This window comes from Peromyscus californicus, unplaced genomic scaffold, assembly GCF_007827085.1.
Source record: "Peromyscus californicus insignis strain IS unplaced genomic scaffold, ASM782708v3 Scaffold_18__1_contigs__length_77618521, whole genome shotgun sequence".
Taxonomy (NCBI): Eukaryota; Metazoa; Chordata; class Mammalia; order Rodentia; family Cricetidae; genus Peromyscus; species Peromyscus californicus.
In genome coordinates this window covers 52,960,799-52,985,047 of record NW_026294480.1, presented here as the reverse complement: position 1 = coordinate 52,985,047, position 24,249 = coordinate 52,960,799, and the positions used below count along the sequence as shown (strand labels likewise).

Below are 24,249 nucleotides of genomic sequence, written 5' to 3'. Positions count from 1 at the left end.
AGGAATCACTCTTAACCCCTGATCCATCTCTCCAAACATATGGCTGTACAAACACACCAGTTAAACAATATGTAAGTATTGCAAAATGATGACAGATTCTAGGCTTGCAAATGTCACTAAACCCAAGCCTCTGTTTAAGGCGTGCTGGAGACATGTGAGGATGCAGATGCTGGTTGACATGGCAAGTCCTCTGTTGGTACATGTGAGCTGAGGTGGTGTCGGAGCACAGAGAACTCCTGAATTGGTCTGAGTTGTTCAAGGAAGCTTTGCGGAAAAAGATGAGGTCTGAACTGAGATCTGTAAGGAAGAGATGAAGGTCCCTCAGGTGAAGAAGACAATGGTTAGTCGTCAAAGAAAAGGAGGATGCTGCAAAGGCCTTCGTCACGTGTGCAGCACAGATTCCAGGACAGTGGGTGGCATTGAGAAGGCCTGTGAGATGCCCAGGTGTGGGCAGCTGCAGAAAGGCCTGTGTGTGAAGCTGAGCACTTGGCACCTGACCCCACAGTCTCTGGGGAAGGATGTCGCTGAAAGGGGGTGCTGTGATTAGATCTGCGTTTTAGGAAGCTCACAGGCAGTCTGGAGAGTCAATCCAAAGACATCCAGAAAGATTCTGCCTCTGGCTTAGATAGCTGAGTGCATAGTAAGGATTGGTGTGTGGAATGGGGGCGGGGAGGGGCAGATTTGATCTGGGGTAAAAGCAAGATGTCAGTGTACCTTAGGGCATCCGGATCTGAAGTGGTCATTAATATCCCAGTGGAGCTAAACAGTAGGTAGAAATAGGAGTCTAGATCTCGGGAGATGTGTTCCAAGGCACAGATGTGGAGTCTGTGACCAGCGGTAGCATGCGGAGTCATCCAGGTGGAAGAGGGAAGGCGTACAATGAAAACAAGGCAGAGTGACGGAACCAAATCCCAAAAAACCTAAGGAAAAGGAGCTGGGACAGTGAAGTGCCAGAGAGGGTGGAGTTGGGAAGAAACAGCCAGACAAGGATTAAAAGTGGAGCGGTCATCACAGAAGCCAGGGCACGGGATGGTTCAGAGAAAGGGGGAAAGGCTGGTGTGATGGTATATGCTTTAATCCCAGCTCATGGGAGTCTGGGGCAGGAAGATTGCAAGTTTGGGGGCAGCCGAGGCTACGTAAGGAGACCCTGTGTCGCCGGGCGGTGGTGGCGCACGCCTTTAATCCCAGCACTCGGGAGGCAGAGCCAGGCGGATCTCTGTGAGTTCGAGGCCAGCCTGGTCTACAGCGTGAGTTCCAGGAAAAGGCGCAAAGCTACACAGAGAAACCCTGTCTCGAAAAACCAAAAAAAAAAAAAAAAGACCCTGTGTCAAAAATCGAAGTTCAAGCATTGGGGAAGGTGGTGTTTTTTAAAAAGGGGAATGAATAGGAATTACTGTCATATATTTTTAAAAAATCAAGATAAGTACTAGAAAATGTAGTGAGATTTCTTAGAAACCATTAGGGAGCCTGGTGAAAGCAGTTCCCTTTTTTCTGAGGCCAGGACCGAGGGTAAAGGAGGGGTGAAGACAGGATGACTGTGCCATCCTTAGAGATCTTTTGAGGGAAGACAAGGGAGTGGTGTCTGATGGAGTCCCAGGGTCAGGGAGATTTGATTTTGCTTTATTGAGATGAAGACGTGTGTGTGTGTGTGTGTGTGTGTGTGTGTGTGTGTGTGTGTGTGTGTGTGTGTGTGTCAGACAGAGAAACACAGAGAGAGGGGGGAGCCTGTACATGTGAGCGAAGGACAGAGGCTGGAGGATGACAGCGAGAGAGAGGTGGTGAGAGACAGCAGGAAGGAACGCAGCAGCCTTGGAGGGTCAGGGTGAGCAGTGATGACTGGGAAACCCTTTAAAGAGCTCAAGGGCAGACTTTGTCAAGGTCTGCTTGCATAAGGAACTCGAAAGAATGAGTCACCTCATTGGTGGATGGAGCCACCCAGTCCCCAGGAATCCTGATGTGTTTGTCATCTCTCTGTCGCTATGACAGAAATCCTGAGGCACGCAGCGTCAAAGGAAGAAAATTCTGTTTCGGTTCATGGGTACGAAAGTTTCAGTCCCTGCTTGCTTGAGGCTGTTACCTTGGCCTCTCACAGCCAAAGTGCAGCATAGCTGGTGTGTATGCCAGAGGGGGTCTGTCTGCCTCGGGGAGGCTGGGGAGCAGAGAAAGTCAAGGGTCTGAGGCTCCAGCCCTCCCTGAGGGCACTCTCCCTGTGCCAATGACTTCCTTCATGTGTGACAGGCAGTCCAAGAAGGAAGGCTTCATTTTGGGACCCCAGCCCATGGAATGGTGCCACCTATATTTAGGGTGGGTCATCTTACCATAGTTAACCTAATCTAAATAATCTTAGATGTGCCATGAGTGATTCTAGAACTTGTCAACTGGACAATCAGTATTAATCATCACACCACGTTTGCCAACATCCTTCCACTGCTGCCCGTCCCCTAAAGGTTTCCCACCTCCCCAGGAACACCGTGGGATCAAAAACTAAACCTTTAGTTTGGGGCGATATTTAAGACCCAAGCTGTAGCCTGGCAAGATGGCACATGCCTGAATCCCTCTTGGGGATTGTAAGGGCTTTTGGAAGGCCGAGGCAGGAATATGAATCTGATGTCAACCTGGGCAATATAGCACTTCCCGGCTAGCCTGGACTGCATAGAGAGACCCTGTCTCAAGACACAAAGAACAACAGTTAATCCAAACCACAGCAGCAGATTTCTGTTGGGACAGAGTGGAAAATGCAGTGCTCTGTGCTACGGTTGGGGTGAAGGGAAGCTTGAGTGTTGGGGAGGGAGGTTCACCAGCTAGAGTGCAAAGCAGTGGGGGTAGGGACAGAATGTGTGGCATGAAGGGGCGTTCACAGGTGGAAGGGGAAGGTAGATGGCTCAGGATAAAGGAGCTTGCCACCAAGCCTCATGACCTGAGTTTGAACCCCAAGACCCACATGATGGAAGGAATGAACCAACCTCTGCAAGTTACCAAGTTGCCCTCTACAGAGTGATGTTCTCTCTCTCTCTCTCTCTCTCTCTCTCTCTCTCTCTCTCTCTCTCTCTCCCTCTCCCTCTCCCTCTCCCTCTCCCTCTCCCTCTCCCTCCCTCTCCCTCCCTCTCCCTCCCTCTCCCTCTCCCTCTCCCTCTCCCTCTCCCTCTCCCTCTCTCTTTCTTTTTCTACCACTTCTTCTCTCCCCGTCCCCCTCTCATACACACACACAAATATTTTGGGGGGTGGGTAGAGAGAAAGTAGTAGGTTTACACACATTTGTTGAACTGAAGTGAAGTACCAAGAACTATCAGGTAAATTTTTCTAACTTAATCTATATTGGTAAGCACGGTTAAAAGTAAGATTTAACTCTCATTTTAAAAATTAAGAGTATATGCTGGGCGGTGGTGGCACACACCTTTAATTCCAGCACTTGGGAGGCAGAACCAGGCGGATCTCTGTGAGTTCGAGGCCAGCCTGGACTACCAAGTGAGTCCCAGGAAAGGCGCAAAGCTACACAGAGAAACCCTGTCTCGAAAAACCAAAAAAAAAAAAAAAAAAAAAAAAAAAAAATTAAGAGTATAATCACATAAATAAGCCCACCCTCAAGCACACACAGACACATAATTTTAAAAAGTTTTCAAACATGGGCTGGAGAGATGGCTCAGAGGTTAAGAACACTGGTTGCTCTTCCAGAGGTCCTGAGTTCAATTCCCAGCAACCACATGGTGGCTCACAACCATCTGTAATGAGATCTGGTGCCCTCTTCTGGTACACAGGCAGAATACTGTATGCATAATAAATAAATCTTTAAAAAAAAAAAAAAGTTTTCAAACAAAATTTTTAGTCTCTCAGGTGTAATGGTGCATGCCTTTAATCCTAGCAGACAAGGCAAAGGAGGGTGGATCTTTGAGTTCCAAGCTAGCCTGTTCTACATGGCAAGTTCCAGGCCACCTTATTTCAAATAAATAAATAAAATAAAATGTTGAGAGCAAAGAGAGATGGTTCCGAGGCGTGTGCTGATCCTGCAGAGGACTAAGTTCATTTCTTAGCACCCAGTCAGGCAGCTCACCATCACCTGTAACTAGAGCTCCAGGGATCCAACCCCCCTCTTCTGCCTAATCAGGACAGTGCAGTCTGTGTGTGTGTGTGTGTGTGTGTGTGTGTGTGTGTGTGTGTGTGTGTGTGTGTTGTGTTCATTTTTTTCAATTAAATCTTTAAAATTAAGGGCATAAGATGTAAATAATCTCTTAGAAAAATAAAGCGGTGTGAAACACCATAACACCCACATCCATACAGCATTCATTTCCTGCCCTTTCACAGAGTTGCTGGTCTTTATGTAATTACATAGTCTTTAGACACTTCCCGGAAAGGGACCAGTTCTCTGAAGTGCTTGGCTGATATGTCTGTTCCAGCTGTGCTGTCGGTGCCTGGCCCTGCTGCTCCCAGGACGGACTCGAGTCTTTTCCTCGCACCGTGTTCTTGAAAGCAATGTTCATTCTTATTTCTCAGCACTGTGAGGAGTGGGTGGGGGTTTTAACACTACCTGCCCCTAGGGTTCTTGTCTTTCTCTGCCCTTTTTCCTTCCAGAGAAGGCACAGAGCTGGATAGGAAGCTGTAGCCTTGGGATAACACAGTCAAGGCTGTTAGACGCACCTCACACGGGCAGGTAGCGTTTCAGGACTGAGGCCATCTAGACTGGGCTGTTCATGGGACCTGGCTACTGGGTGGAAATGCTGTCAGTACTGTCTGTCCAGTGTGGTATCCACTCGTTCCAAGTGGCTGCTGAGTATTTGATGGGTTTTATTGCAGCTGTTCCTTTTATGGTACTCTCCGTTTGAATAGCAGTGGGTGACTCCTGTGCTGGACAGCAGGAGTCCTGTGGAAGGTGCTGTGGGTGGCTGCAGGCTTCGTGAAGGAAGTGGGTTGAGTAGTGAGCCTTGGGAGGTGCGGGGCTGGGCTCTGTCTGGAACTGGAGAACTCAAAAATAAAGGAGCCCGGGCCAGTAATTCCATCAAATCAGGAAGCTGAGGCAGGACAACTGCAAGTTTGAAACTAGGGTGGGCTGCAGTGAGAACCTGTCTTTAAAACCAAAGAATTAAAATAAAATTTAAAGAGTCCTGTGCTGCAGAAGGAGCCTAGGCTTGAGTTATGGCCCGCTGAGCTGTAAAGACAGATAATCCAGTCAGAGCAATGGGTGAAAAAGAGAGCTCTAGGAACAGTAAAATCGGGACTAAAGGGGGATCCTGACAAAAGAGCCAGACCAGAAATAACTAACCATGAACAGCTCTTCCAGGGTGGGGAGGACTTGATTGAATGCAGACCTTAGCCCGAGTCTCCAGAGAAACATTTGGCAAAAACTAGAAGTATTTTCCAACTATTTCAAAGAATGGGGTCCATTTTCAGGAAATATACATACCATGTAATATAATCCAGGGACACTTTAGAGGAATGTATATCACAGTGATGTGGGCATTGTAGCATTTTACATGGGCTTTTGATGTGGTCCTGGCTCCAGTAAAAATATTTCCCTGTATAAATGAAGGAAGATGCGGTGTTGCTGCTGTTTCTTGGTTTGATCAGTGCTGTTTCTTGGTTTGATCAGTGCTGTTTCTTGGTTTGATCAGTGCTGGCTCATTTCACGTGTGTGATGGGCACTGTGTGAGGTGGGGATTTGTTAGGGGAAGTGTGAAGTAATGAGATGCTTGAGAAAATCCCAGTCTGGTTTACAGTACAAGACAACTGTCCGGTACCTGAGCAGGTTGATGATAATGTCTGGAGTGAATGGCTCCCATGCAAGGTGACAGATGCTGAGGTTTGGGGAAATATGGTACCAAAGAAGCCTGGGCAGGAGGAACAGGTGGGCCTTCAACATGCTTCAGAGGCTAATGAACCCAGCAAGTCAGAACTTTTCTCAAAGTACAGTCCACAAAATGTCTTACAATATTAACTCAGCTAACTGTGGTGTGCTCATTGGCCCTGTGTGTGACCCTGTCCACGTCATCTGTCTTCCCTCCTTTGCCTGAGCTCCTCAGTGGTTTGATGCACACAGGAGATGCTAGCCCTCACACATGCTCCTTCCTGTCAGCCCCACTGTGGTACTCGATGATTTCCTCGTTAGAAGTTTCACGCAGTTTTTTAAAGTTCCATGAAGAAAAGGAGACAGTGGAGAAGGAAAGAAGTGATAAAGGGCCTCCTGGAATTCTGCAGAAGGGAAGAAATGTTTCAACTTGGAAAATAAGGTTTCTGACTTGTCTAGACGTAGTTTTCAGATAACGTCCTTAGTAACTCCCATTGAGCAGTATGGGCTCATGCTGGGCCTCCTGCCTTCAACTTTTGTAGGCCTTAGGGACAAGGGTCAAAAGAGTGTCAAAAGAAAAACACAGTTGCCCAGAATGGCACAAATGTGCTGTTCCCCACCTAGGAGCATCTCTCAAATGCCACAAAGGTGCTGAAGGGCAAAGGAAATTAGTATACGGCATCCAAAATGTAGAAAGAACTTGGAAATGTAACATAGGGAAAGAAGAGGGATAGAAACGAAGACAGGAGAGGAAAAGCAGAGATGATTTAAAGAGAAACTAGTCAGGGCAATGTCTAGAATGTTGGGAAACCACCCATCTCAGTTGCCTTCTCTGGAATCCTAAGATAAAATCCAAGGTAAGTAAAAGATTATCTGGCCAACAAGATAGTTGAGCAGGTAGAAGTGCTTGCTGAGTACAAGCCCAACCAAGTTCAGTCCCTGGCACCCATGTGGGAGTCTGGATGCAGGAGTGTGCATCTGTAATCCCAGTACTTCTGTGGAGGGAGCCGACAGAGTGGGGACACTCGCCTGGAGCTTGCAGGCCGCCGGCCAGCCTGGAGTGCAGAGCTGCAGCAGCAGAGGCATCGATAGAGACTCACCTCAGCAAGGTGGGAGGTGACAGCCTCTGGAAAGTTGTCTTCTGATTTCCATGTGTGTGCCATGGCCCCCGGGGGCCTGCACACATGCACTAAAGAAATGATCAAAGGAATAATAAGGTAAAATGCCTACTACGTCTTGTTGGCTGTAGCATCCCGATTTCTTCTTTCCGGTCCCCTGAATTCAGGGAAAACATGGTGTTAAAGAACAGGCAGCTTTCGGTAGTTGCAGTGGAGACTGCAGGGTTATGTCCCTTTGGCCAGATGGGAGCACTGCCATTCTCAGTTTAAGGACCTTAAGGGCAGATAGGACACAACCAAACAGCAGCCTTTGAAAAGCATTTGGAAGTAAGGGAAAATGTCTGATGTCATTTTATTGAAAGCTATTTAACAATACTGAAAATGTGTTCACAGTTACTGACCTGTTCTAAGAACAGGGACAGAGCAGAAATCCTGTTTCAGAGAGTACTCTCCCATGTGCTAGCCCTGGACCAGCAGCCCCAAGGCCAGCCTTTCCAGCTGTACAAGGACCTTGGTGGAAGCAGTCAGTCTTGGTGACAGCTGACTCTTTCTCAGAGTCCTCTGCTCACTGTATCCACGAGGGCTTGCAGGGAATAATTATGTTAGAAAGTTAAAGTCCACAGTGAACTTCCTATGTGTGCCCAACAAGCTTGTAAAACCCCCTTGTCCAGTCCTTCACTTACACCCTGACCTCTACACTATGACTGTTACTACTACCACTACTACTATACTACTACTATACTGCTGCTGCTGCTGCTGTTCCTTCTACTGCTACTATACTGCTACTGTACTACCACTGCTATAGTACTACTATACTATACTACTACTACTTCTCCTTCTCCTCCTCCTTCATTTTTTTCTTCCTTTACCAGTTGGGATTCTGTATGAAGCCCAGAAATCTAAAACTCAACTTCAACGGTCTTAAAGAATAGACTGGATTTATTGACTCACACAACTGGAAAGTCTGGCTCTGGGTCAGGCTTCAGAGTCAGTTGATCTAGAGGCTCAGTGATACCATTAAATATTTAGTTTCTTCCCTTGACCATTCACAGCGTTTATCTCATCGTAAATCACATCCTACTCTTTCTCCTAGGACAGCTGCCAGCTACAGTCAGGGGCACAGACTTCCTCCACTTCAGGGGCTGGCAATGGGACCATCTCTCACAGCCATCCATAGGTCCATGCTAGGGTTAAGGGCAGTCACCCTAAAACAACTTGGACTATGGGGGTTGGGTGCACAGGGAGGAAATACTTGCCAAGTGTTTCAAAGAATTTAGGTCAGTTTTCAGGAAGTTACAAATCATGTAACACTATGAGAAACGAAGAAAAAGTGTGTGTAGCTAGGGGCAAGATGAATGGCAAGACGCCCGGGCACATCTGACCGCTGCTGTACTCTGGGCTTCACCATTGCTGTCTCCCATGGAAAAGAAAGCCCAGCTTTGTCATAGGCTGCTGCGGCTCTGCCTTTCATTTCTGGCCGTTACTAGAATCTACCTGACCATAAAGAAAATATCCCCCTCTATCGTTCTCCTTTCCACACTTACACTACTATAAATAAGGGGCATACCTGCCCTTGCTCCCCAGCTGCCACATCGGCCTGCAGTACCACTCCAGACTAAAGTCTCCACCATTGTAAAACTCCTGCAGAGCGCGCACACACACATACACACACACACACACACACACACACACACACACACCCGCACCCGCATGCACAGGGCCTAGGGTTGATCCCCAGAGACAAAGAAGCCATTGGAAGTTCCCAGTCTGGCTTTGCCATTCTGTAGTCTGTGTTTGCTGTCCTCTTCCAACAAGGTGGTGGTCCCCTCCATTTTTAAAGACTGGTTTCTGGTTTGGTCTTCTACTCCCAGGTCCAGCCAAGAGGCTGCCGACTCCAGTGTTCACACAGTCTATCCAAACTGGACTCAAGTCATTTCTGCTCTGCAGCTAACTTACCAGCCAAATATTTAAGGGAAATTCCCTGCAGCTTATACTGCTTTGCTTCTGAGTTCATTTTATCTTGAAGACTTATTTGTTATTTGTTTGTTTAGTGTGTGCACGTGGGTGTGCATGTTGTGCCCTCAGGGACCAGAGGTGTAGGATTTCCTGGAACTGGAGTTGCAGGCAGTTGTGAGCCACCTGGCATGAGCTCTGGGAGTTGTGTGTAGGTTCTCTGGAAGAGCAGGAAGTGTTCTTAACTGCTGATCCATCTCTTCCGCCCCAGCCGTTGAATCTTCTTTTGTTTGTTTTTCAAGACAGAGTTTCTCTGTGCAACAGCCCTGGCTGCCCTGGAACTTGATTTATAGACCAGGGTGGCCTCAAACTCACAGAGATCCGCCTGCCTCTGCCTCCCGAGTGCTGGGGTTAAAGGCGTGCACCACCACTCCCAGCGCCATTGAATTCTTACAGTCAAGTTTCTCGTTTTTGCTGTCTCATCACTACTACCATTTTGCCTGTACTGTTCGTTTTACCAAGACCGGAGTTTCCTTTCTCTAAAACTGCCCTGCCTGTGTTTTATATCCCATTCTCTTCTGAAGCTGTAGGGACCTTGTGTGATGTATATCTTTTAATTGATGGAACATTTTGATTCCAAGTAAAATCATAAAAACATTTATTTTTTAAACATCAGTTCAGATCTCTGCTGTGAGACTAAGGCCTTTTAGGTCTGTAAGGACTTGGATTCTTATTTCTCACTCTTGCCTTTGCATATACTATAAACCACATTTTTTTCAGATTTATTGTCTTGTTTGTTTGTTTGTTTGTTTTTGTTTTTGTTTTTGTTTTTTCCAGACAGTGTTTGTCTGTGAAGTTTTGGTGCCTGTCCTGGATTTTGCTCTGTAGACCAGGCTGGCCTCAAACTCACAGAGATCTGCCTGGCTCTGCCTCCTGAGTGCTGGGATTAAAGGCAGGCGCCATCACCGCCCAGCTGTTGTTTTGTTTCTTAATTATATGTATATCCATGAGTTTGGGGTGAGGGGGATGTGCACCTGAGTGCAGTGCCCACAGAATCCAGAAGAGGACATCAGATCCCCTGGAGGTGGAGTCACAAGCAGTCATGATCTGCCCAACATGGCTACTGGGAGAACCCAGCTTGGATCCTCCTCAGGAGCCGTCGACACACTTAGTTCCTGAGCCTAAACTGCATCTTTGATTTCCCCTGTTAATTTTTTTGAAGGAATGAGAATTTAATGACACATTAAATAATATGAATTCAGGGGCCATCTAAATTTTTATATTTCTTACACAATTTTTTACATTGGCCAGTTTTTGTTATTGATGTTTCAGTGACTACCTATTTAAATGTTTTTAAACATTTTATCTCAGGGAAAAAAAAAACAGGTTCTTTATTTCAATACATTTAATTAGATAAATATTTAAATTACAACCTTAATACATATGGGCAGGTTTTGGAACAGTCTTAATCTTATTCTACTGATAACAAAAGAAATGTAGCTGTGCAGTGTGGTGGTGGCACATGCCTTTAATTCCAGCACTCGGGAGGTAGAGGCAGGTGGATCTCTGAATTTGAGGCCATCCTGGTCTACAGAGTGAGTTCCAGGACAGCCAAGGCTATGCAGAGAAATCCTGTCTTGAAAAAAAAAAGGTGTCTCTTGAATGCTTAAGGGACGTTCCTTGTTTGTGTATCCTGCATAATGGGTGTTAACAGCTTAGATGCAAGATTGTAAAACATGGGTAGCGAACTTCTGCCCTCCGGGGTTCTCCCATTGTGCTGTAAGCCTGTATTTAAGACCTCTTCCTTCCTTCAGTAAACAGCATTCAGCATTATAAAAACAAAAAAAAAAAAAAGAAAAAAGGGGTGTATGTGTGTGTGAAAATATACCAAAAAATAGAGTGCCAACCTTGAGTGTGCCTCAGGCAGTTTCACACAAACACTGTGAGAGAAGGTGAGGCAGTGTTCAGGTCTCTCCCGTCCTCATCCCAGCTCTTCTGTGCTTGCGCCTTTCCGCCTTGCTTGCCTTGCTTTCCTAGCCACATCTGTAGGTGTGCTCCCCCTCACTGTCCTCCCCCTTCTCCAGGGTCACCCCAGCACTCCCAGATCATCCTCCCCCTTCTCCAGGGTTACCCCAGCACTCCTAGATCATCTCCCCATCCTCCCCCTTCTCCAGGGTCACCCCAGCACTCCCAGATATCTCTCCATCCTCCCCTTCTCCAGGATCACCCCAGCACTCCCAGATCATCTCCCCATTCTCCCCATCCTCCCCCTTCTCCAGGATCACCCCAGCACTCCCAGATCATCTCCCCATCCTCCCCCTTCTCCAGGGTCACCCCAGCACCCCCAGATCATCTCCCCGTCCTCCCCCTTCTCCAGGGTCACCCCAGCACCCCCAGATCATCTCCCCGTCCTCCCCCTTCTCCAACGTCACCCAGGCACTCCCAGATCATCTCCCCATTCTCCCCCTTCTCCAGGGTCACCCCAGCACCCCCAGATCGTCTCCCCATTCTCCCCCTTCTCCAGGGTCACCCCAGCACCCCCAGATCATGGCTTCGGCCAAAGCCATGAACTGCCTTCCTTTAGTTAGCGCCACTGAGCCTCTTGCCGTCCACTCGGTTGACTCTGTGGCAGACATACTTCGTGTCTCATTGCTCACTTTCCTGGCTTCCCCAACCCCTCTTGGCCTTCTTTCCCTCACCTCACTGATGATGTAGTTAGAGCCGGGGCATTCTCCTCTCCTCACGCCATGCTTTGGCTCATTACCTTCAGTATCAGTGAGTTCCACTTCCTGCCACTTCAGACGTCCATGCACAGCATGCGCTCCCTGAAGCACAAGCATCGCCCTGGAGTCTTCCCCTGCTCTTCATACCAAGATATGGTCGTCTCTACCTCGATTTTACATCAGTCCAGTTCTCCCATTTTCTAGTTCAGGATCCCTTCTTCATTTGGAGAAATGGGAGAATTCTCTCAGATAGAAAGCTTACCGGGTCTCTCACCTAATGAAAGCCAGTCGGTGGCTTTCTTAGCTTCAGAGTAAGTTTGAGAGCAGGGCTGGAGTAGGACTCAGGGGTACAGCACTCACGGAGTGCATTTGGTCCAGGTTTCAATCTCTAGCGCTGCAGAAAAGACAAAACCAACCAAAACAGACCGACCTGAGCCACAGAACAAGGTTCAGTGTTTCTGTTGATTCCTAAGGCCTGCGTTGGCTACTTCCTCTTTATCTTCAGCCTTCTCCGGCACGTGTTCTTTGGACTTCGGATAGTTTGACTTGTTCAGTATTCTAGGACCTTCGTTTTCACACCATCTTCCAGACTAGGTATCCCCTCTGTAGTCTTTCAGAGTTCCCTCTGCCTGCCTATTGTAACGCTTATCACAAAGCAGTGTAATAAATAAATTTCATTTATTGCTGTGGCTTTTGTTCCTTATCAGACCATCAGGGCCGGGCGATCAGATTTTACCCTCAGTGCCCCTCACAGTGGCTGCACATATGTAGTATGTGTTCTGTTGGGCAGATGGCTTTAAACATGTAAGTTAGCCTCTGGGCCTCAGTTACCTCTCCAGTTAACAGGGAATAACGCCCTGCTTCCCTCCAGGCTGTTTGTGGATCTTCTGAGCTAAGAGAAGTTAAGCTTTACTGCCTGGTTTCTAGTCCTAGCTCTCACTGACTAGCTGAGTGGCCTTGGGCAGATTACTTAACCTGCTCACATTGTTTTTTTGTTTGTTTGTTTGTTTGTTTTTTTCTTTAGTAGACTAAGAGTGACCACAGGACGTGTCTTCGAAGGATCAGGGCCGAAACATTCACTACGTAATTGTTAGCTACTAAATATGATGTTTTTCATTTCTAAGCTGTAGAGTTGGGGCAAGGGTTGAAGTTGGGGAGAAGAGAGAAGGAGATACACACACAAGCGAAGTGTCACTAGCTTTAGTTGGGGTATCTAACAGAATAAGGGCTGGTCTCTTTACTGACAGTTTTTTCTTTTGTTACAATGTGATGTATATATCAGATACAAATTACTATTTTATTTATATAAAATTATGGGGGAGATTGTTATCTTACATGAAAAGAATATTTGTAATGTTCTTTAGCAAAACCTGTAATTTAAAAAAAATCTATGTACACAGTAGATAGAAACTTGCACAGGATAGATTAGTTTCATTTTTAAATTATTTATTTATCTTATTGGTGTTTTGCTTGCATGTATGTCTGTGTGAGGGTGTTGGATCCCCTGGAACTAGAGTTACAGACATTGTGAGCTGCCATGTAGGTGCTGGGAATTGAACCCGGGTCCCCTGGTAGAGCAGCCAGTGCTCTTAACTCCCGAGCCATCTCTCCAGCCCCAATTAGTTTAGTTTTTAAAGGACAGTTGTCATATATCTGACAGCTATCTTTCTTTCACATGATTTCATATACTCAAGTCCATGTCTGCATAGTAAAAATTCCACTAAAACTATAATTATGCAAGAAAATAAAGGACATTTTCACTCATTTTTTTCCTTTAGGAAAGGGTTTCTTTTTTGAAAAGGTCTTACCTGCTATCTCATTTCATTATATGTTTATATTTAACCTCTGGCCAACAGAAGTCCTTAATTTCTATTCTTTTTTTCCAATTCCTTTTAGAGCTGGTGGTTCCCGGATTCTGCTCAGAATGACGTTGGGAAGAGAGCTGGTGTCTCCGCTTCAGGCTGCATCTTCCTACGCCACCGCTGCTGGCAGGAACGTGCTAAGATGGGACCTTTCTCCAGAGCAGATCAGGATGAGGACAGAAGAGCTCATCACACAGACCAAGCAGGTGTACGACGCTGTGGGGACGATCGACCTGAAGGACGTAACTTACGAGAACTGTTTGCAGGTGCTGGCCGATGTGGAAGTCAAGTACATAGGTGGGTGGAGATGTGAGCACCCGTGTTTCCTTTTGCAGAATCTCCAGCCATTTCACCCTTTTTGTCCGGACAGTCAGTTATCCAGTTTACAAGAAATTAACTCTCACACAGGGTTGGTTATTGCACTCCCTCACCTCACCTCACCTCACCTGCACGGTGTGCACACTCCTCACCTGCACGGTGTGCACACTCCTCACCTGCACGGTGTGCACTCTCTTTTCTGCACATCAGAACTACCAAGAGTCTCTCTTGTACCCTCACCCAGAAATTCTACATCTAGAAATTCATTCCAGTGAAATAATAATGGCAGGATTCCTATACAAGTTAATGTATAAATAGGTACTGTTTCATAACAAAGGCTCCGACACACGCTCTAAATGGCAGCTGATAATCACATTATTGTAGAATTAGAGTCACGATTTGGTAGTTGGATAAATGATGAAACATCCATCCTTTGTAACTCCCTGTAGCCATTAAAATCATGGCTAGAAAGAGTATATCACAGCATAGGAGAAAAGCATACAGAAGGAACCTGTGATCCTAGCCTTTGGGAGACTGAGGCAGAAGGATTGCTGAGAGTTTAAGGCCAGCTACTGTTGTGTAGTAAGTATCAGGCTAGGTGTGGCTATAGACTAAGACCTCATTTCAAAAACAACAACAACAGAAAACACACAGAGAGAAGGAAAACTGCAAGACAGTGTTAATGATGTTGTATCTGTCGTGATTCTCCAGGAAGCAGAGCCATTGGGTATATGCACAGATGTGGAGAGATTTCTCTCTGGGACAGCCGGCTCACATAAGCGTGGAAGGTAGCAAAGCTAAGCTATGTAGTGTGGGCCTGCAGTCCCAAGACCCAGGAGGAGCTGTGTGTGACATGGAGAGTCAGCCTCCTAGAAGATTGGACTTCAGTGTTTGTTCTGGTCAGGCCCTCAGTTGACTAGGTGAGGCTACCTGCTGTGGAGGCCCGTGAGCCATTTGGCCAACTTCATGGTTAGTCTCATCCACAACGCTCTCCGACTCAGCACATGAAACCACTCATCCCAATGATTAGTGTCTCGATGGCAGGCTCTTTACAGTTGATTTTTCTTTATTCATTTCTCTGTCTTCATCTGTGTTGTTTTTTTTTTTTTTTTTTTTTTTTTTTTTTTGGTTTTTTTTTCGAGACAGGGTTTCTCCGTGTAGCTTTGCGCCTCTCCTGGAACTCACTTGGTAGCCCAGGCTGGCCTCGAACTCACAGAGATCCACCTGGCTCTGCCTCCCGAGTGCTGGGATTAAAGGCGTGCGCCACCACCGCCCGGCTCTGTGTTGTTTTTAAACATGTCCTTCGACTTATACAAATGAAAAATTTACTCTGATTACTTCTTAAGAATTGGGCATATTTCTGTAGGATAAGTATGACTAAACAACCTTGGCTGTGTACCCAGGCTTCACTTAAATTATGTATATAAATTTTGTATATTATATATATAAAATTGTATATTATGTATAAAAATTGCGCATATAAAATTCTATATGCAAACTGGATATCATAAATATTTGTATGTGTTCTGGAAACTGGAAGGCTGTCTAAAACCGGCACAGCTCTAGTGACTTGAGCTTCTGCTAGCCCCTAATTACCCCACCCTGCACACCATTGTCGTAACGCCTCGGGTATTCGCTCTTCTCTCTGTATTGGCATCCATATCTGTTCCTACTACCAAGCTCTTCACTCTGGTTAGTGGCTACTGCATCTTCTAGGGCCTAACTGTAAACTCTGGAGTGAAGGATCGGCCTGGTCCTTGCTGTCAGTCACAGGCATGGCCGCTGGTCCCTGTTATGCAGAGTTTTTCCAGCAGCACAGGTTTGTTCTTAGCTCAAGTTCTCATTTCTTCCTCAGTTCCTTTTCCTCAGCAGGCTAGTGTGTCAGCCTAAGAATGTGTGCATTTGATTGGGAAGGAAGGAAAACCGTGAGGGGGAAGAGCACAAACTCATGTAAAGACTTCTCTGGAGTCCTGGGTTTCCCCAGCACTGAATATTTTAAATGTGTATAGAAGTTTGCGATATTTGTTCTTGCTCTCCATAAATTTATCTTTACGGTTAGCCATCAAGCCTCTGAGAGAGTAGACTTCTCAAAACTAATTCTCTTAACTGCCTGTTCTGGGGTATGCTACAGTAACTGTGAGTCTTACTCGGCTGGTGTCCGCCCTGGGCACAGACAGCATTGTTTATAGCTTGGCAGGGGGAATGGAAGTCTGCTTCCAGGTTTCTGTGGCAAAGGAAGGAAGGAAATGGTCTTCTGTGTATTGTTCAGGATTGTTTCCAGTTTTAGGCTCCTGCGCTTTATGTTGTTACCCATTTAGGTTCTTGAGAAACTTTAATTGCTTTTTAGTAAGCAGAAATTGTAACTATATTATTACCTGTAGCTCTAAAACAGTGCTCTATGTATGGAAATTTTAATCTGTGCCACCTTTCCCTTAATTACCAAATACACACACACACACACACACACACACACACACACACACACACACACACACACACAAAGTCAAGGACTAAAATACAATTACAGAAGTTGATTTTTTATAAATGTGTATTGTAGGGCTGGGAGTGTGGCTTAATTGTAGAAACTGTTCATTTATTCTGCTCTTTCTGCCGTGTTTTTAGTAGCTTTACTGGTAGCAGTGTTTGAAGAGGACCTCTGTGAGTGTGGCAGTATTTGCCTGCACTGTTCCTTCCTAAGGAAAGGATGGCTCTGTGTCTGCTCTGTATTGTTTGTGTAATTTTTACCAGTTTATAAAACAGGCAGAATTCTGATGGTAGGCCCGGACATAGCAGGGTATACCTGTATGCTAACACTCAGGAGGCTGAAGCAGGAGGATGATAGTTCAAGGCCAGCCTGGACTATGGAGTGAGACTATCTCAGAACCAACACAATACTGAAGGTAGTAAGGTGTATCCCTTGTCACAGTGTGACCACAGCTATCACTGTCTGTTGTTACAGCTGCTCACTAATATCAGAATTTAATATTAATTGTGTCCAATTAATGTATAACCCAACAACTGACTTAACAGTGAAGATTAGAGCACACCATTACCATCATCTTTAACAGGCATAGCCACAGCACCCAGCCGCTTGCTGGATGTATCTAGAACTATCTAGAACTTTTTATTTGATATGTGCATTTTGGGTGGGGCCTATAATTTAGATTAGATTCTGCAAGGAGTCTGTAGTAGGGGAAATGATTAAGAACTTCTTTATATAAACCCCTTCCTGCTGCATCGATTGGTTTGTTTTGTAAACATCTGGTGTCCCGGCGGGGGTCCCCTGCTTTCAGTCTCTTGTTTTTCCAGAACACAACAGACCCTTCCTCTTCTAGAGTATACTGCCTATTGTCCTAGCCCTTTGGGAGCTGCTGCCTCTGAGCCAATATCCCTCTCATTGACACCCCAAAGGCTCTGCCATCCATCTTTATGCCCCAGGTCCCTCCCTTCCCAGGTCATGACAGCTATGTATAGGAACTGTGTCCTTGTAATTCACAGTTAATCAGTTATGCCCTGAATGTACTTTATCAGCGCCGAGTGCATAGCCTTATCATGTTCACAGTGATGCCAAGTGAACAGCCAACTCCCGCATCCAGGACTGCTTTTGATAGTATTGAGAGCCTTTGCAGAGAGCACAAAATGAGAATGTTTCCTCAGCGTTCGTTCATCTCAAAGAGACGTTTGGCCTCCTGTCAGTTTGACAGGTCCTGTCATGTTCACGGTCTCTTCTTACTCAACAGTGGAGAGGACCATGCTGGACTTCCCTCAGCACGTGTCGTCTGACAGAGAAGTGCGGGCCGCGAGCACAGAAGCAGACAAACGGCTTTCTCGTTTTGATATTGAGATGAGCATGAGAGAAGATGTGTTTCAGAGAATTGTTCGTTTACAAGTAAGTGATCAATTAGAATAAGTCCTTGGAAAGGAAGAAGAACAGAGTCCATAACGAGAATAGCCTGGAGCTACAGAGAAGGCTCCGCAGGTGAAGAGTGCTTGCTACTCTTGCAGAGGAGCCACGTTTGGTTTCCAGCTCCCACATCGAGTGGCTCACACGCTGCCTCTAATTCTAGCTCCAGGAGACCCAAACCCTCTGCTGGCCACCATCGTCTGCCAGCATGCACATTTTTTAAATGTAAGAACCTGGGGGCTGGGTACATATCATGGTAGAGCAGGCGTGTGTATGTGCAGGGCCCTGGGGGCTGGGGCAGCTCAAGGTAGAGCAGGTGTGTGTATGTGCAGGGCCCTGGCTTTAACCTTTATTAATAAAAGAGGAAAAGGTGAGAATCTTTGATCAAGAGTAAAAAGTACTTGAATTTTCCTAGAGTTTGTTTCCAGCAATTATAGTAATTATTTCCAGTGTTGTTTTTATATCAGTTGCATCTATATGGAGTTATTAATTGCATTCACTTAGAATTAAAGACTTGAATGTAGAAGGTGCACATCCATAAATCTAAGCTTTTTTAAGCCTTCATGAACTTGGTAGCTCAGTGGAGAAACCTCTTTGACTTTCCAAACTATTGCAAGGCTTATATTAGACCAAATCAATTAGATGCAAATGAAATTGGGATGTTATCTGAGGATCTTGTGGTCTGGACTTTAGTATTGTGTAACAAGTCTTTTTCTGTTCCACCAGCCAGCTCCCAAATGATGACACAGAGTCCTCTCATCAATTATGAAAGCTTGGCCTATAGCTTAGGCTTGTTCCTAACTAGCTCTTATAACTTAAATTAACCCATTTATATTAATCTATGTCCTACCATGTGGCTTTACCTCTCTCCCATCTTGTAACCTCCTGTCTCCTCTCCATGTCTCTGCATCTCTCTACCTCTCGATTATCTCCTCCTAATTCCTTTCTATGCCCAGAAGTCCTACCTATACCTCCTGCCTAGCTATTGGCCATTCAGCTCTTTATTAGACCAATCACAGCAAATACATTTTCACACAGTGTACAGATATCCCACAACAGTGTTGATAATATACTGCTGATATGCCAAAGCCGTTCTACATTTCTCATTAACGTTTCCAGGACTCATAGAAATTCCACATAATGAGTGTTGTAGGTGAATTGCCTTGAATGCCGTTGATGGCTCATCACTGATGCGCATTTGCCTGCTAGCATTATAAGCATGCCTTTGCTTCAAATTCTTACTTCCTTGACGTTTCCCAGCATTCTGTTGAAAAGTACTGAAATTTCACATTTGGGTTTTATTATGCATGTTTCTTTTTGCAAAGTCAGAAATATAAAAACTTTCTTTTTATGACAAGAATTGAAATAAGGTTTTGGTTTTTGTTGTTAACTGCTGTTTAATTTGCAGCTCCTGACAGAACATACCGCTGTGATTGGTGTGTGAAATGCGCATGCTCTCTAGTTTCTCATGCCCCGAGATCATTTTTCGCTCTGTAGTTGATAATCATCAATATGGTTCTTCTTTGGCACTATAAAAATAACAAATGAAAGTAAGTTTATGATATTCCTTACTGTCTAAGTTACTGCCCCCCCTCCTTTGGCACCACGAGGGATCATACCCTGGCCTCCCTGCCAGGCATGCACCTTACCACTGAGCTACACTCCCAGACCTTCATAAGTAGGTTCTTGTTTGGAGTAAAGTTTTCCTTCACTTTGCTCCCTCTCTGGCTCTCTCGGGTGTTACCCAGATTCAGAAGGTTGTCCCATTAGATCCCTGCCCTACTTTTACATTTGTGTTGGGACCCATCTCCACTCCATTTGAGAGCAGATGACACCTGTAGCATGGACTGGCGCTCCCTACTGACCTATTAGTCACCAGTGCATCCATGGAATTTGTATGTTTATTTGGGCTGGTTTGGGTTGTTTTGTTTGTTTGTTGTTTGGGGGAGTTTTTTTCTCTGTGTAGCCCTGGCTGTCCTGGAACTCACTCTGGAGACCAGGCTGGCCTCAAACTCACAGAGATCGGCCTGCCTCTGTGTGCCCCCCTCCCAAGTGCTGAAATTAAAGATATATGCCACCACCTCCCAGGTTGGGCTGACTTGTTTAGACTTCATTGAAACAATGTAAGATGTTCCAGGTTTGGTTCCACAGTTATCACCTCCTTCTAACTGAGTAGTTACTCGTACTTGGCGATTGCTGTGTGAATATTTTTAGCGTCTTCTGCTGTGTGCTGAGGTTGTATCAGAGTAGTAAAGCCTAACTATTGTGTTTGTTTTTGAGACTCATTGCATTAGGTAAATGTAGTTACTTTTAAAAAACCTTCCAGGACAAATAGGCAGTGTTTTTTAAAAGCTACAGTTATCAGTGTCAGTTTTCTACCAGGGTGGGTGCTTTAAAAATACAAATATCATCCCATTAAGGACAAAATTAGACATATCCACTTTTAAAAAACCTTCCAGGACAAATAGGCAGTGTTTTTTAAAAGCTACAGTTATCAGTGTCAGTTTTCTACCAGGGTGGGTGCTTTAAAAATACAAATATCATCCCATTAAGGACAAAATTAGACATATCCACTTTTAAAAAACCTTCCAGGACAAATAGGCAGTGTTTTTTAAAAGCTACAGTTATCAGTGTCAGTTTTCTACCAGGGTGGGTGCTTTAAAAATACAAATATCATCCCATTAAGGACAAAGTTAGACATATCCCAAATGTTCTAACTGTAAAGGATATTAGGACAGCCATACTGTGACACAGAAGACAAAGCTACAGAAATGACAATTATAATACTTCAGAGTCAGTGATTTCAGGAATACTTTACCAAAATGAAGCTAGTCTTATCATACTGAGTTGTCCACAAAGTAAACAGATACTAGATGTTATCTTGTCAGTTTGTTTCACTTAAAATTAATTAATGGAAATGTGAAATTGCTGGCTGTGGTGGCGCATGCCTTTAATCCCAGCACTCAGGAGGCAGAGGCAGGTGGATCTCTGTGAGTTTGAGGCCAGCCTGGTCTACAGAGTGATATTAGGACAGCCGGGGCTACAGAAGGTGAGATTATGGTCCACAGACAGACTACTCTGACCACACTGAACTCATCAGATCTCTTAAGCTAAACAGGGTTAATACCTGGATGGGAAAAATGTGAAATTATATTTCACAATCAAAGTGCTCAGAAAGGTCCACAGTCATTTCATTTTCTCAGTTTCTGTGGACCAGGATTTCAGGAGGAAGTCTGCTGGGCAGTTCTGAGTTAGATGCTCAGTACACCCTTGCTGGGGGTGGCTGGAGTTGAAGTGGCTTGCTTGGAGATAGCTCAGTATCTTTCTCTCTCTTTACATAGCTCAATCTGTCTGGGTCAGCTTGGGCTGTGGAAGTCTAAGGAAGTCTGAGGTGAGAGCTCTCATTCTGGCTTACATACTGCCTTTCCACGGCACTCATGTGGCCTTTGCTCAGTGGCTTGCACACTGCCTTTCCCCGGCACTCATGTGGCCTTTACTCAGTGCTTGCCCAGGCATGAGATGAGTATCTGCTCTTTTTAATGCAAGGTCACCAATCTTTTCAGATTAAGATCACAGCTTTGTGACCTCATTTAACTTCAGTTATCTCCCAACACAACCACACAGGGGTCACAGCTTCTACACATGCATTTGATGAGACACAGTTTGGCCAGTTACACAGGACACTCCGCGTGGTCTCTTTCTGAAGTTTATCAGAGTATTTCTTACTGCATGGCAGATCAAGGTGTTAGGGCTTCTTTGCAAGAGACTCAGCCCTCCAGCAGGGATGATCCATCAAAGCCACAGTGAAGCCATTTAAGTCGTAGAGGTCACACACAGGTCATGGTTTCTGCCATACTGCTTTGGGTGATGTTTGGACCTTGAATTATCTCCCAGTGTCCAGCGTGTTGAGTGCTTTGCCCCAGCCTTTGGCAGTTGACAGGAGGAAGAACCATTAGGAGATAAAGCCTGGTGGAAAGACGTTAAGTCATTGAAGGCATGCCCTTGATGGAAATGCCCCTCTCTGTGTTTGCCTCCCATTGTGAGGTGCCATCTACCTTGCACTCTGCACCATGATTGACTGCTTCGCTACAGCCCCAAGAGTGACATAGCCAGCTGCCCATGTGAAGACACCATGAGATAATATAGTCCTTCCATCATTATGAGCTGATTATCTCAGGTATTTTGTCACAGCAGAAGGCTAAGGAAGCAGATGATGAGTCCTTGGGATGTGCCCAAATATAAGATGTCACATCTCCATCTGGGGAATATCAGTAATTTACACTCATGTTTCAAAACCTCTAAATAAAGAATTTGTTAACTAAATGTATGAAAGAGATTGTAGTTCAGCATAGAGCTAACCACGGCACTCTGGCTCCTGACGTGTGGTTTAAAACACTGCTTTACATCTGTATAGATACAGAGCCATCTGATTTACTCTGACACAATCTGTGAGGCAGCCCTGGTTCTTAGTAGAAAAAGTGCAGGTCAGAAGCCATTGGTGGGTGCTTGCCAGACACCATGTAGACTATACAGAGCAGGTAAATGCTGGCTTCTGTTTAGTACCTCTGGCAAGCCTGGTACAACATCAGCGTCTAGTAAATGTCCATCAAACTAAAAGAGTCAGTGGCACATTCAGAAACAGAGCCTCCGGTAACTGGTACTGGAACATGAGCCAATTATGTGGGAAAAAATAATACTGACTCTTCTTCCTCCAGTGAACTGAAACACAATTCCAGGTCCACTAAGGTCTTAATCTACCATGTAAAGCTTCCAGAACTCCATAGAGGATGGCATCCTTATGATATCTGGGCAGGGATGTAGTTCTCAAATAAGACACAAAAAGTGCCAACTGAAATAAAAGGCCACTAAGCTTAACTGCATTATAACAAAGGACTTTTATTTATAAAGCAAAAGACAAATCAGATGCTAGAGAAAATAACGAGGCATTTTACTAGCAAAGCATCCTAAGGTAGATGGAGGAGTACACTACCAGTCAGTGACAGAGAGGCATCCCAGTGGAAATATGAGCAGGTGACATGAAGAGACAATTTGGAAGAGGCACAAATAGTAACTAAACATGAAAGAGCTCAGCCTCATTAGTAGTCAGGTGCTGTAAATGAGGACCACCATAAGTTATCCTTTGATGAAATTGCCAAAAATGAAGAGGTCAGAAGATGTCTGCTGTCATTGCGGGTGTGAGTCAATGGATTGCTCATGCAGTGCTAATATTGATGAAATTCATTAAAAATAGGAACAACTTAGGGACTTGAAGACAAACTTAATGACTTAAAATTGATCTTGAATTCTAGGTGACCTAGCATATCCTCTGCCATCCTCCCTAGGAATTAGCTAGAGGTACTTCTGCATTTGTGGACAGACCAAATTGGGCAAATGTCATACAGCATTATAATGGCAAACACTGATGTATCCCAGATTTCCATCAGCAAGAAAACAAATTAAATAGAGTACATGTGTGCACGGATGTATTATTTATAGCACTGAAAGGAATAAACTGTAGCAACCATGGAACAATGGGACTTAGTCCTAGCAAAATGACATGCTGTATGCAACACTCAGCAATTTCTTTCTTTCATTTTGTGGTGCGCACAGATAAACATATTTACATAAGTGGTAAAACTGGGAAAGTCTCATCACAGATTGAGGACATCTCTCTCCTATAGATTGCCCAGCATCTGTAAATGCAAGTGTTGTCAGCCAGACATGATGGCACATGTGATTAATACCAGCACTTGGGAGGCAGAGGCAGGCAGTTCTCTGTAGGCTTGAGGACAACGTGGTCTATGTAGGCCAGCCAGGGCTTCATAGTGAGATCTTTTCTCAAAAAAAAAGAAGGAAGGAAAAGAAAAGTGTGTGTGTGTGTGTGTGTGTGTCTTAGTCATAGTTAGGGTTACTGTGATGAAACACCATGATCAAAAGCAGCTTGAGCCAGGCGGTGGTGGCACACGCCTTTAATCCCAGCACTGGGAGGCAGAGGCAGGCGGATCTCTGTGAGTTCAAGGCCACCCTGGTCTACAGAGCGAGATCCAGGCAAGGCGCAGAGCTACACAGAGAAACCCTGTCTCGAAAAACCAAAAAAAAAGCAACTTGAAGAAAGGGTTTATTTGGCTTACATAACCAGAATCAGAGTCCACTGAAGGAAGCCAAGACAAGAATTCAAACCAGGCAGGTACTTGGAAGCCAAAGCTGATGCAGAAACCATGGAAGGGTACTGCGTACTGACTTGCTTATAGCTTACTCAGCCTGTCTGCTTGCTTGCTTACTTTCTGTTTGTTTTTTCCAGACATGGTCTCTGTGTAATCCTAGCTGTCCTGGGACACGCTTTGTAGACCAGGCTGGCCTCAAACTCACAGAGATCTACCTGCCTCTGCCTCCCAGTGCTGGGATTAAAGGTGTGCACCACCACACCTTACTCAGCCTGCTTTCTTAAAGAACCTGGGACCACCGGGCGGTGGTGGCGCACACCTTTAATCCCAGCACTCGGGAGGCAGAGCCAGGCGGATCTCTGTGAGTTCGAGGCCAGCCTGGTCTCCAAAGCGAGTTCCAGGAAAGGCGCAAAGCTACACAGAGAAACCCT

General features: G+C 45.4%; 1 protein-coding gene across 1 annotated transcript in view; it reads left to right on the top strand.

Annotated features, from left to right (window-relative positions):
- Positions 1–24,249, top strand: part of Nln (neurolysin) — a 101,233-nt gene that overhangs the window by 26,354 nt on the left and 50,630 nt on the right. The window contains exons 2-3 of the mRNA XM_052743413.1: positions 13,467–13,729; positions 17,491–17,639. Of these exons, the coding sequence (XP_052599373.1) occupies positions 13,467–13,729; positions 17,491–17,639 (412 nt within the window). The remainder of the gene's footprint in view (positions 1–13,466; positions 13,730–17,490; positions 17,640–24,249) is intronic.